The 13,095-nt window shown below is 34.3% G+C and overlaps 1 protein-coding gene across 10 annotated transcripts in view; it reads right to left on the bottom strand.

Moving 5' to 3' along the window:
* Positions 1 to 13,095, bottom strand: part of ERC1 (ELKS/RAB6-interacting/CAST family member 1) — a 140,653-nt gene that overhangs the window by 52,991 nt on the left and 74,567 nt on the right. For all 10 annotated transcript variants that reach the window (XM_087935049.1, XM_087935046.1, XM_087935048.1 and 7 more), the window contains one exon: positions 8,790 to 8,950. In XM_087935049.1, the coding sequence (XP_087791175.1) occupies positions 8,790 to 8,950 (161 nt within the window). The remainder of the gene's footprint in view (positions 1 to 8,789; positions 8,951 to 13,095) is intronic.

Below are 13,095 nucleotides of genomic sequence, written 5' to 3'. Positions count from 1 at the left end.
TGAGTGATTTTTTTTTTGCCTGCAAAATTTCCATCATATTTCCTAGATGAGATTATTATTTTCAGAATGAAGGCAAAGTATTCAAGATACTTTAAAATTGTATCAAGATAAAACTATTTTGCAGCTTTTCCAGAGATCATTTTTTTATGTAAAGGCTTATTTAATTATGTAGCTGATAAGCAGAAATGAAAGCTTTCATAATTATTTCACATTTCTTTCATTATAAATATATGGCATAAATACAGAGGTGGACTTCAAAAATTTCAGCAACTGGTTCTCTGCCCAGTTGCTGGGTAGGTGTGGCCTCCTGCACCATGGTGGGGGGGGGCATTTTCGCCCTCCCCATGCTCTGGAGGCTTTCCTTGAGCCTCTGGGAGGCAAAAATGGCCTCCCCCTGGCTCCGGAGCCTCACCTATTTTCATTATGATCTTGTCTGATCAATTTAGCTTTCTCTGTTTTTGTTATTCAGTTTGTCAATTTTTTTATGAAAATTAAATGTTTTTTATATGTCTAATTCAGAGGATTTTAAAGAGTAACATACAATTAAGACGAAAGATCTTTGTTTTGTGACTGATAAATAGTTGGAAAAAAATAATGCAACTTCTTCGTTTTTGTATATGATAACTGCAGCCAGATATATTGAATGTGCAAAGATAGAAAGACTCAGCAATTCTCACAATGGAGGAATGTTCGGTGAAGATTGTAGTACTTGCTGAGAAGGCTAAATTGGCTTCTTTGGTCAGAAAAAAAGACCAGATCTATGTTTATTTGACAACTGAAAACCTGTTGTGGACTAGAATAGAATACTTTATTGGCCAAGTGTGATTGGACACACAAGGAATTTATCTTGGTGTAAAACATCTATATGTGTAAAACAGAAAACAATTATGGTATTGATGAATAGGATATATTACAGTGAGAGTTTTGTTGTAATCACAGAATATGAGATGCATTTATAACTACTTATAAAGACTGAAAAGAAGTTTTAGAAGATACTTTGTATCTTTTATTCTTTCTTTTCTATTTTTTCTTTTTCTTTTTTTATTGCATTTGTAGTTTCCTCTTTGATTTTTGTTTTAGTTATTTTATAATAATTTGGATTAGTTTTTATCTTCCTTTTAAAATTTATATCAATATCTGTTAAATATTTCTACCATGCAATGGAACATGTTGACCATAAAGTTAGAGTTGGCCAAAGGGTTGTTTTAATTCAATGAGCTTTTTGACCAGAGGATGATTGGGACTAATTTCATGGCTTTTTTCTCATTTCTTTTTTGCCTTCTACTCTACCCCAGGCCTAGTGATTGGATGTGGGATACTCAGTTGTAAATAAATATATCCAAACATGTTAAATTTTAACTTTGTAAAGATAATCCTTTATTTAAAAAATTCTATTGAACATTTCTGTAGATTCCTATAAAAGAAAAAATCTGTATCAACTACTGTACCATATCTTTTAAAAAATCTAAGGAAAAAATAGATATCAAATAGAAAATTATTTCTAGACTTTATATATGACTCAAAACAGATTGCAAGTTAATTTTAATATGGCATATGATGTGGTTTTTCATTTCCCCTTTTCTTGAAACTTTGCTCATTTAAAAAAAATGCAAAACAAACTATATGTGTAAAACAAACTTTGAGATTTCTTTCTTTCCACTTTTAACTAGACTACATCTCCGGGATAGAATTGGCAATTACTAAAAGCTAGTATTTACCGTAATTCTATATTAAATCAATAATGAGGAGCCTTAACACAGATAATTTTATTTGGAAATTCTGTTAAATAGTGCAGGGTCTATACTTAATGAAATATGTAGCACACTACCAATTTATGTATACTAGTAAGTGCTATGAACATTTATGAGAAAGGGAATGACACCCTGAGGAACAGGTGGTTTTTCTTTAATAAAAAGAAAACAAAACCTATGGCTCTGGTAAAATTACACGAAGCCTATGGAAGTCCTAAAGTATTATGACCATTTTAGTTGTGAGTGAAGACATCTGAGTGTGGAATATATGGAACTGCTGTGGGGACCTTACATAAATGTGCACTAGTTTGATGTGACAGAGTCAGCATATTACAACAATATGGGTCCTCATTTTACACACCTCGGAAGGACGGAAGGCTGAGTCAACCTTGAGCCTGTGAGAATTGAACTGTCCAACTGCTGGCAGCTGATAGCAGAAGTAGCCTGCAGTACTACACTCTAACCACTGCACCACCATGGCTCATGTTGTACTTCCTCAAAAAATGCAGCCAAAAGTCCAAGGTGATTTGCAATTTTTCCTTCTGATTAAATTGGACCACAAGTAAACATAAGAATTTTTCAAAAAGTTAAGCTAGTTTATCTTTCAGGCTGCTGCATATTGTGCAAAATCTCTTTTGAAAGGGGTCTGAAGGAAACTGTCAGTAATTTAAGGAATGTGATGTAAGGAAAGCTTCATAGTAATCATTCAGTTGTTGCACAGAGGAAAACAAAACAGGGAAGATAAAAGCCTAGCTCTTTGCTAAGAGTGATTTTCAAAAGCATCTATTTGCTGTAATGAAATACAGAATCGTTTTTTATAATACTGATTCTGCTCATGCACTTTAGTAGCCAGAGTAAGGCTTGGCATTTGCTAGGGTCTCTGAAGGATATCTGAAGGTCTATGCATAAATTTTCAGACTTCATAAAACAAACAAAAATAATACTGCATTTAAATCTCTTTTGTGAAAGTGTCTACAAAAAAAACCAGGAATAAGTAACACAATCTGCATTTGCAGCGTTTTACTATAAGATTTTGCAAAAGAGTTGGAAACAATTCTGGCAATTTTTATGTATGTATTTAAAACATCTGTCTCTCAGTTCTCTTAAAAACTCAAAGTAGATAAAGATGCCAGAACCAATCAAAGGTTCTCAAGCAAAAGAGAGAAAATTTGAAACCTGGATTGGAAGCACTTTTAGAAGAACAAACTGTGAATGACCTAAAAATTCATAATATTTATGAAAATAAATCGGTTTCTACTGAGACCAAAGGCAGAGGTTCATTAATAGAGGGTTGGCAGCACATATCCATTGATATTTCAAATTAACTTAAAACATCAATCATGAGTTATGCTATGCTGTATGCCCACTCTGCTACTTCACCTGAAATTTTATTTCACAACATATAGACAGATGTAACCATAGTTTGGTTAAATTGGGAAAATGTGACCATCCTAGGCCAAGCCAAGTCCAAAAAATGCTAGTGAATTTCTAGAAGCTTGGCACTCTGACAAATCAACCATAAATAGACACATGGACGTTAACAAGATCTATAGACTATGCAAAAGTCATCTGGTCCAAAAAAGGAACAAAAAGACCCAACCACCTCTCCACCAGCAATCAACACCCAGATCAGCATAGATTAATTCCAAGGTTAACATTAGACCAGCAATCAACAATACTCCAATCAAAAAACTAATAAAGAAGCCAACAGCAAACAGACCAATCAAAACATCTCTAAGACCACTCCCACCAACACTGACAGGCAAGCCTCTAGAATTTAAACTGACAGCCAATTGCACTCCTTAGTAGCACTGATGATATTACCTAATTTGGTTAATGAAACCTCTGCAAGAAAACAAGCAAGCTCAGAGGGCACCAAGGACCCCTCATTTCAACCCTGCGTTTACAAATATTTGCCTTTATTAGTATCACCTGAAATTGGTAGCAACACTGAGTTTGTGCTCCAGAAGCTGGAATATTATTGCTTCTCAATGTAGGAATGCAGTTTGGTGGTCTGTGTGGCTACAACCACAAATGCGATCCCCTCCTGCAACCAGGCACATCTCCCAGGCTTGTTCCAAACACACATTAAAAACTCCGCAGAATCCCATGTTTGGATGACAGATACAACAAACCACAGCACAACCGGTTGTAGTTCATCAGCTACACTGAAATGCTGGAGCGGCGGCTAGCGGGCCAGATTACAGCAACCAGCAGTGGCAAACTTTGATCCTGGCACTTAAAGTTCACACATAACCTAAATGGAAAGCTGGCCTACAGTAGGAATGTTTTTCTGATCTATGGTCTTTGGATCAGCCAGAAGAAATTAATCCATATTCTATGGAAAGTTACTGAAGAGTTCAAAGTCAAATGCCTTGGCTCTGAACATGCGTCGTTTTGTGTTTTATACTTTTTTGCTGGCATTAGCCAGACAGTTTCTTTAAATGAACCATTTTTACTTATTTAGGAAATGTACAACTCAATTTTCACTGTAATAATTTCAAAGCTGGAATAGAAGAAATTAAAATAAAGAAAGCATCTGATTGTTAAATATTATGCAAAATAGCTGGAACAGTAATTCATCTATAACTGTTACTGACATACCAACAAATATTCAAAATCTAGGATTAAAAGAAAATCTTCAGTTGATACTAAAAACCGGGAATATTGTAAATGAAAATGAAGTGTTGTCAAATGGGCATCACCATGTTATTGTTCAGGGCACTTACATAAAGAAAATGACAGCAGGTCCAAAATCCAAAAACTGCATGGAATTAGGTGAGTATTTTTCATACTGGACAACTTTCAGATGTGTGGACTTTGTCTCCCAGAATTCCCAGGCCAGCATACCAGCCACAATATTCTGGGACTGGAAATTCATACATCTGAAAATTGCTTGGTTTGAAAACACTGAATTAGATTGTTGTCTGTGTGATTTTTCCATATACAGGACTAAAGGGTAAATCTGCATCTAATTTCCAAAAAAATACTGAGGCACATAATTTGTGAGGTCATCTAAAGATTGATCAATTCAAATGTACGTTAGCTGGGAGAATATTTCACTGTTTTTCATATCCTAAATTGGTAGTAATCATAGCTAACCATGAATTCAAACAAACATCTGGAACAAAATTAACTTTAGGAATTAAAGTGGACCATGATGTACTGGCATGAAATCTCAGAAATTCTGCTAATTCATAGGGCCATTTCCTTGATCTCCAAGTGTGAGATCATGTTAACAAGGAAGACAACTGAGTACAAGAGTCACACAGCAGATAAACTAATGAATTAAGGTTATAAATGTTCCCAGCACTAGAGAAAAGTTGCACATGGCCAAGCATGGGAATACCATTTGCCTCTTGATGATGTTGTATGTTGACTCAAAGGCTTATGAGAGACTTGGAAACTGGGACCGTGTCTGCTTTAAAAGTTCAGCGGTAGGGATAGAAATATTTACAAGTGGTATATAAAACCCACATAGCAATTCCATTGCTAGTTTAACTGTATCCTGTATTTATTTCTGAAAAACTAGATTTGCATCCTAAATACATTTCCATGAATAAAACAGATTGGGAAGGAACTATACCTGGAGATAACTTGCAAAAACGAGTTATCAATTTACAGTATATAAATAGTAGAGTAACTTTGATTTCATCACTGTATCCAGTGATGGAGTGACCTATCTAGGTCACTATTCAGTCTTTCTTGGACAATTCTGATTCCCATCTAAACCTAGCATCAAAATAACAAACCCCTCAGAAAGGGGTATCCTGGAAATTAAAAATATTCATTTATTATTGCTTCATTCATTATTGCTCAGGGTCTGTTTCTTTTTTTACTGAACTAATAACCTCAGTAAAAAATGAAATAAAACACATCTGCTTTGCCTCTTGGAAAATATGGCTCCATCTGAGAAACCTCTTGTCATAGCTGACCTCCTGTCCAGGCCTTCTTCTGCTATACGAACACACACAGAAAATAGGTGAAGGAAACAAGAAAAATAGTAGGACATTAATTTGCTCAGGAGGACTAAACTTTACATATCTGAGCAGGAACAATATAATTGCATCATCCCTCCTCCAATGCTTTGCTTTACTGAGGCTATTCCACTTGGATGCATGAAAATAGAATTTGCCAACAAATTCTTTTTTTCAGTACTCCTCCAACCCTCTCCTTGCCACCTATGAAGCAGAGTAAGAATTTCACATTATGATCAAGCCGCTAGAGAAGACAACTACTGTATTTAGAAATGAACAAAAATATCTAACACAGACATACAGTACAGGGCTGCATAGCAATTTGAATGCAAAAGGAAGGCAGTTGTGGGAGGCCAGGAGAAGATGCAGCTGCTTTCAGATGATTCTGACAAGGTCTACGGACACACCCACAGATGCTATGAACCACAGTTTTACAGTCTTCAAATCTGGTTCTTGGCACTACCTTATTGTTTAGTTAGTTGATGTCTTCCCGACAAGTAACACCTATCCAAAGCTCTTTTTTTTCCTTGCAAAAATTACCACAAAGAAAACTTCTGTTCATCCATCACATACCTCTGAGACTTCCAACAACAGCCACCAAATGTAGCAATTCCAAAAGCACATGAGATTCCCCACACGCCCCCATTGCTATAAGCATTTTATAATCTAATAATACAAGAGGAAAAATGACTCCAAAGTTGTATATAGCTGACTGGAATTCAGACATCTGTTCTGATTAAAAAGCTTCCTGAGTGAGGTCCTCCATTTCACTATAAATATTTAGCTTTTAACTCAATTAAAACAATATAAGACAGGTTTTATTCTCTACAACCTGCAACTGGGATTGATGTGCTAGCTTTTTCTGGGGTTGCCTTAGAATGAGAACCAATTTTTTACAGCACCATCTACTATTCATATCACCCCCTCTGTAAACAAACTCAGGCAGAGTGGCAGTAGTAAGAAGAGTTTACTCTCAAAACAGAATGGAAACAAGAGTACGGTAGTAGCAAAATCTTAAGAAATGAACAGCAGAAAGAATCTCCTTTTCCAACATCATTAACGTCTTGAGCAATTGTTGACTGGAACAAGTCCCTTAAATCACCACCTGGTACTGTTTTCAGCAGTTGGTCTTCCTTCCAAGACTGTCATGGCTCATTTAGATAGCATAGCACATTTTTTCTAAAGGATTATTCTCAGGGATCTTGGAATTTAAAACATAATGAAATACATTCATGTTAAAAAAAGTATCTCTATAACATAACTGCTAGTCACATTTTTTAGAATTTGTTTTTTGTTGACCACACATGGAACAAACAGCGTATTAAATGGAGAGTATAAAGTACGCGGAATATTAAAACAAGCTGCACTAATCTCAGATGCTGAGAAAATTATGGACAATTTGAATTGGCAATTTCTCTTTGAAGCACTGAAAAATATGGACTTTGATAAGAATTTTATTCAAGGAATCATATAATTATCTACCTACCTACTGTTCTATTCTATTCTATTCTATTCTATTCTATTCTATTCTATTCTATCCTATCCTATCCTATCCTATCCTATCCTATCTATCTAAAATGGTGTTTAATGGTGATTTGACTAAACCCTGTGATTTCCAGAAGGGGACAGGATAAGGTTATCTGGATAAGTGGATCTAAAAATTAAAAATTAGACATTGAAATTTAGAGCCTTTGTTGATGATTTGGATTTGATTTTACAAGACCCTCTGATACAGATTGAGTCTTAGATGAAAAAAAATTGAAAGATTTTGCGCACAAACAAGTTTTAAGATTAATAAACGTAAAGCAAAGATGTTGGTAAAAATGACTATACAAGATCAAGACAATCTGATGAAAACAAAAATAGTTTTAAAGTAAAAAGAAGTTAAATGTTTGGGTGTTATTTGACTAATTTGAATTGTATAGTGTTTCAAAATAACTACGTTATGGTATGAAGTTAAAAAAATACATTTAGATGGGAAAAATGCAATTGTGATTTTTAAAGATATCCCATTTGTATCCCATTCTATCTTCTCCCCATATTATTTAATATCTATGTAAAACTAATGGAGTTTGATTTAAGATTTCGAATGGGTATTATCAGTATCCTGACCACCTTATGGTTGAGTCAGCCTTCTATACGTCCGAGATTGGTAAAATGAGGGCTGTATGCTGATGTAAATCACTCAGAGAGTGCTGTAAAGCATTGTAGAGTGGTATACAAATCTCCATACCATGATACCCAACTCTATTGTTCCTTACCAGCTAATTCCAAGGGTGTGAACAGCATCCCTGACTAATTCATTATGTTTAAAAATAATCTGTATGAGAATGAACATGCAGAAATTTAATCCAGGCAAGAGAGATGCCATTGATAAATAGGAAATTGGACAATGATATTTGAATGAACCAAAGATTAAGACTATTAAGAGTTAAAGGAAGGGATATAAAGGTGGTTTATTTGGTTAAAGTTAAAACAAGATATCTTACTTCTGGAAAACCTGAATGGAACTTCTGCTAACCCAGAAGACTAAAAAGAAGATGATTTATGGATTTGTTTATAGATGACAGTTGGCATATTGGGATGAAGAAATAAATAATTGCAATCTTAGAGGCAGTGAAGATTGCTACATTTGTTTATACTTATGATGAACATTGGAAGTCACTTCTTTATATATTTATTTTCTCTTTCATTGTATTCCTTTTTCTTTTCCTTTTTATTCTTTCCATTCTTTTTTGTTTTACTATTATCATTTCTCCATAAAAACTATGTATATAAACTCTACACACACACACACAAAACCTATTGTAATTTCAAATTTCAGATAAGGACTAATTCAAATAAAGCTGTCTTACGTATAAGAATACATGTGGTGCCAGGAGGAAAAAATATATATACTTCTATCAGGATATCTTCTATTTTTATACATAACTCCACTTATAAAAAATTGTCATTACAATTGAAATCAAGAGATATTTAAGTAAGTTTTTTATCAACAACATTAACCAATCATCCTTAAAGGAAAAGTCAGAATGAAATATTAAGAGAAACAAAGGCATACTTCATCTCTAGCACCTCCTCCAAATGCTTCCTCCGTTCAGCCCGCAAGTTAGTTAAATGGGTTTCCTTTTCAGCCAGAGACTGCTGAGTAGAGGACAGCTTTGCTTTCATAGATTCCAGTTCTTGTTTTACTTTCTCCATAGCCATCATCAACTCTTCTACCTAAGGAATTGAAGAATGATAAAGAGGAAGAAGAGAGAAAATATGTGATTATGAAACAATATCTGCCATTCACCAGAGTTATAGCATGATGGAACAAAAATATTGCAAATGGTCAATTTATCCCTGTTGAAATAACATGGTTAGTCTAAAATAACATATGTTGATACTATTATAAATTACAGGCAGCACTTCTTTATTACACGTATGTCTATTCACTATTGGGTTTTAATTTGTAATCACTGATAATAAATCTTTTATGCCCTATCTTCATTAAAATGTAGAGAAAAGTTACATTACAAAATTTTAATTACAAAGCCAATATTCTTAGTTTCAGCAAAACTGTACTAACTCATTCTCAAATACATTAAAGTAACTCTCCTATGCATATTCAGAAGATTTGAATAGCTCTTTCTCGCTCAAAGCAAAAATATGAAGTGAAGGTTGAATTGAAAAGTTTTATATTTATGCTGGAACTCTATTCCATTTTGCTTATCTCTATGGTTTGATTAAAGGCAGTGGACGGAGCCACCTTATTTATCTATCAGTTCTTGAACCATCTTGGACCTCGCTGGACCATCGACAGAATATCTGATACAGTTCAAAATAAATTGCAAGGAAGAGTAGATTGCTAAAGGAGAAAAATACCAGGAAAAGTTAGGCTGAAGAAATCAGAAACAGGACAAAATCTAAATCTAAAACCAGTAAAAGAAAGGTAGACGTGGAAGATGTTTTACTCAGAGACAAATTTATTTGTCAAGCCTCTCCCTAAAGCCGGATGATTTCAGTAGGATAGAACCACAGACACCCCTGAAGTCTTCCTCGTTAATGTAACATTGCAGACAGCAACGTGAAACAACAGTTCTGGTGAAATACTGGGAAAGATTGGGAAAGGCAAAGATGGGATGAAGGAAGAACCACTACTGCAGCACACTCAAGCAGTCTTGTCTGTCTACACCCTCACTTTCCTGGCAAATAAATAAAAGGAAGATCATCCATGGAAAAAACCTCACAAGATTATCACAAGTCGATAGAAAAGATGAATTAAATTTTATCTGCAGGCCAAAAATGTATAATTGTATTGCCAAATTATGTTGCTAGCTGCAACAATATGTCACTAGTGGAATAGCAATAGCACTTAAGATTTATATACCTCTTCATAGTGCTTTACAGCCCTGTCTAAGCAGTTTATAGAGTCAGTTATTGCTCCCAACAATCTGGATTTTCATTTTACCCAACTCGGAAGGATGGAAGGCTGAGTCAACCTTGAGCCGTTGAGAATGGAACTATAATTATAACTATAATACAACTGAAAATATAATTCATCCAAGTCAAATCTCTCTTCTTTAAAATTGTTGAACATATTTTCCCCATAAAATTGCTAACAGTTCTATGAGCAACTAAGATTTGCAAACCTCAAAACCCAATGCTAACTATCTGTTTTCTCTTCTGGCCAGCTCCCAAACTTTAACATAGAGTAGACAAACCTCAGTTTCAGATTATGGCAATTATTCAACACTCAGAAGCAGAGCATGTTGAAATATTATCTCTCAGACGATAAAGCATTTGTTAACAGTGGAAGTAGAAGATGTTTATGCATTGATTTAAAAAGGAAAACCACAGATATTGGGGCATCCAACAAATACATGAATCTATAGGACACCAAGTTACCAACACTTCATGGTAGCAATGAAGAAATGAGATTCTTTTAGCATAACTGACAAAGAAATTCCCAAACACTCTCTTCCATATGATTAAATTTATGAATCATCTAATATAATTCCTTCAGAATAATTAGTGTATCTGGATATATTCAAAAATCCATGCTTCTTGATTTAAGATCCAAGTGTTAAAACTCTTTTTAGTAAAAATGGACTACTAAAGACACAGAAACTGAGAATATTCTGAAATACTGTATTATCAAATTGTATTCCTTTGGATCTACATAAAATATACTGTTACATGTTTTAAGTTGTAATATCAGTTATGTGTTTTAAGATCAATCATTACCTGCTTCCAGATATGCAGTAGAAGTCATATGGACAGAACTAACAATGCAAATCCATAAATAGCCAACAATTTTTTTAGATAGACTAAGGACTCATATGAAAAAATATGCTATTCTGATGTATAAATATCTGGAAAAGTTGAAGAAAGCTTTTTATTATGAAAACATTTTTGAGAGTGGAAGATGATGCTCATTTTCAATGTACATTTCATTGTTTGGAAACAGATTGTTTGACTTGGCTACTGAGACTAATCTTCAGGGTCTACAGAGTAAATGTGATATTTATTGCAACCTCAACAGATACATTTCCTAATTTCTTACAGTTTTATTTAAGAAGAGACATGCTATAATAGCCTTGGGAGACAGGAAGAAAAGCCGCAGCCAAGTCTGACAAGAGATATCTCAGCTTGCAGAAGGAATGGTGGTGAAGAAAGCATCTCAGAAGAGACCTTCCCTAGTTCTCTGGAAAGGAAAGACAGGAAAGGAAAAAAGTGCTTTCAGACTTCCAAGATTATATTACTGTAATCCTACAAGAAAGGTAGAATTAGTAGTACTCATGGTTTTGGTTTCTTTTCTGAACTATCTCAAAGGGCTCACCAAGAGAGAATTCGATTCTCCATGTGCAGAACATATGCACTCAATGTGATCTTCCAAATAGCATAATATGGTGGCAAAGCTATGGTATGAATTATGGAAAAAAATACCTTAAAATTTTTGCTCACTGAAAAAAAAAGAAACCATTCTTCAAATCTATCTACCTTTCCAGACCCAAAGAGAAGAAATAGCTGTTGCAGCTTGTTAGGCAATGGAAAAAAAAGAAGGAATTAAAAAAAATGAAAAAGGCAATAAATTGGTACCAAATACTACAACCAATAAGGTTTCCATCTCTCCCTGCGTCTGGGCCTCTACTTAAATGAAACTGTCTAACTAAAGCAGCTGCTTGATTTAACTCGTAACATTGAAACGTTTACTTAAATAAAAGTAATTCCTCTATGCAAAGTCAGAAACTTGATATGAAGGTGATATCTGGATTTATGGGTTTGTTGGTAAGCTGAAAGGCTGTTGTACAACTTCAAAAGATTTTCTATTCTTAATTTGCACTAGTCCTTCAAAGTAAAACTTGATTTAGAGAACCAAATCAATATAATAATGTCAGCAAAAAAAAACAACAGCCTAAAACACCAAGAACACCCCCCCAAAAGCAGCAGAACACATCCCAAAACCTAATTCCAGTCCCACTGCCTGCCTAATTTGTTGGAATATATATGAAGAATGCTCTAGATGTCTCTGTTCACTTCCTGTTCTTTACTGGATTCTTCTCAAGAGAATTCACCCATGTCTGAGCCACTAGACTCCTCTTTTGCATCAGATGATTAATTTACATATGAATGATAATTTGATAACATCGCTTGAGTTTACTCAGTGCTATAGTACACTGTGGACAGAGGAAACATATGTAATAGATTAATCTATGGGAGTACTTTGGTTAGATAAACTTCAGGACAGAGTTATATCAGAAGATAATTTTTAAAAAATATCTATGAACAAAATTTAGATAGAAATGTGATGAAAAGGTCAACAGGATTTAAACACTGAATGAAATAGTGAAGATAGACAATTTGAAGACAATTTTTTTAAACAGCTAATTTTACATTATGGCTTATTCAAAATAAAGTTGTTAGAAGAATCTTAAATATAAAAACTAGTCTTTGATGCAAAAGTCATGAAAAATGTTGCAGTTGTTTGTTTATGTTATTCCTGATGTATTGTCAGCCATATCAATATGAATGTGCTGTCAAGAGCTTTTTAAAGAAGCACAGCATGGAGAAGGGAAAGCTGAAGAGTTGTAAGTTTGCTAGAGTCTTTTGCAGACAAGGTCTCCATTTTTCCAAAAATGCAAAGAAGATGGGGTCTCACGTCTTAGGGCTATATTTATAGGAAAGACTCCTAAAATTGAACACACATCAACATTCAGAAATGTTATTTTGTGTCTCTTTTCTAGTCCTCTATGGCAAAAATTCTCATGTAAAACAACAAGAAAACAAATAAGGTACTGATGACAAATAATCATGTTTAAAGAAAATGTTTTTCAGGAGCTTCTAGGAAAGGTATGGCAAACTGAAGACGGTACCATGAAAGC

Source organism: Pseudonaja textilis, chromosome 5 (assembly GCF_049901715.1).
Source record: "Pseudonaja textilis isolate UNSWEBS1 chromosome 5, rPseTex1.2, whole genome shotgun sequence".
NCBI lineage: Eukaryota > Metazoa > Chordata > Lepidosauria > Squamata > Elapidae > Pseudonaja > Pseudonaja textilis.
This window is presented reverse-complemented; position numbering and strand designations above follow the sequence as displayed.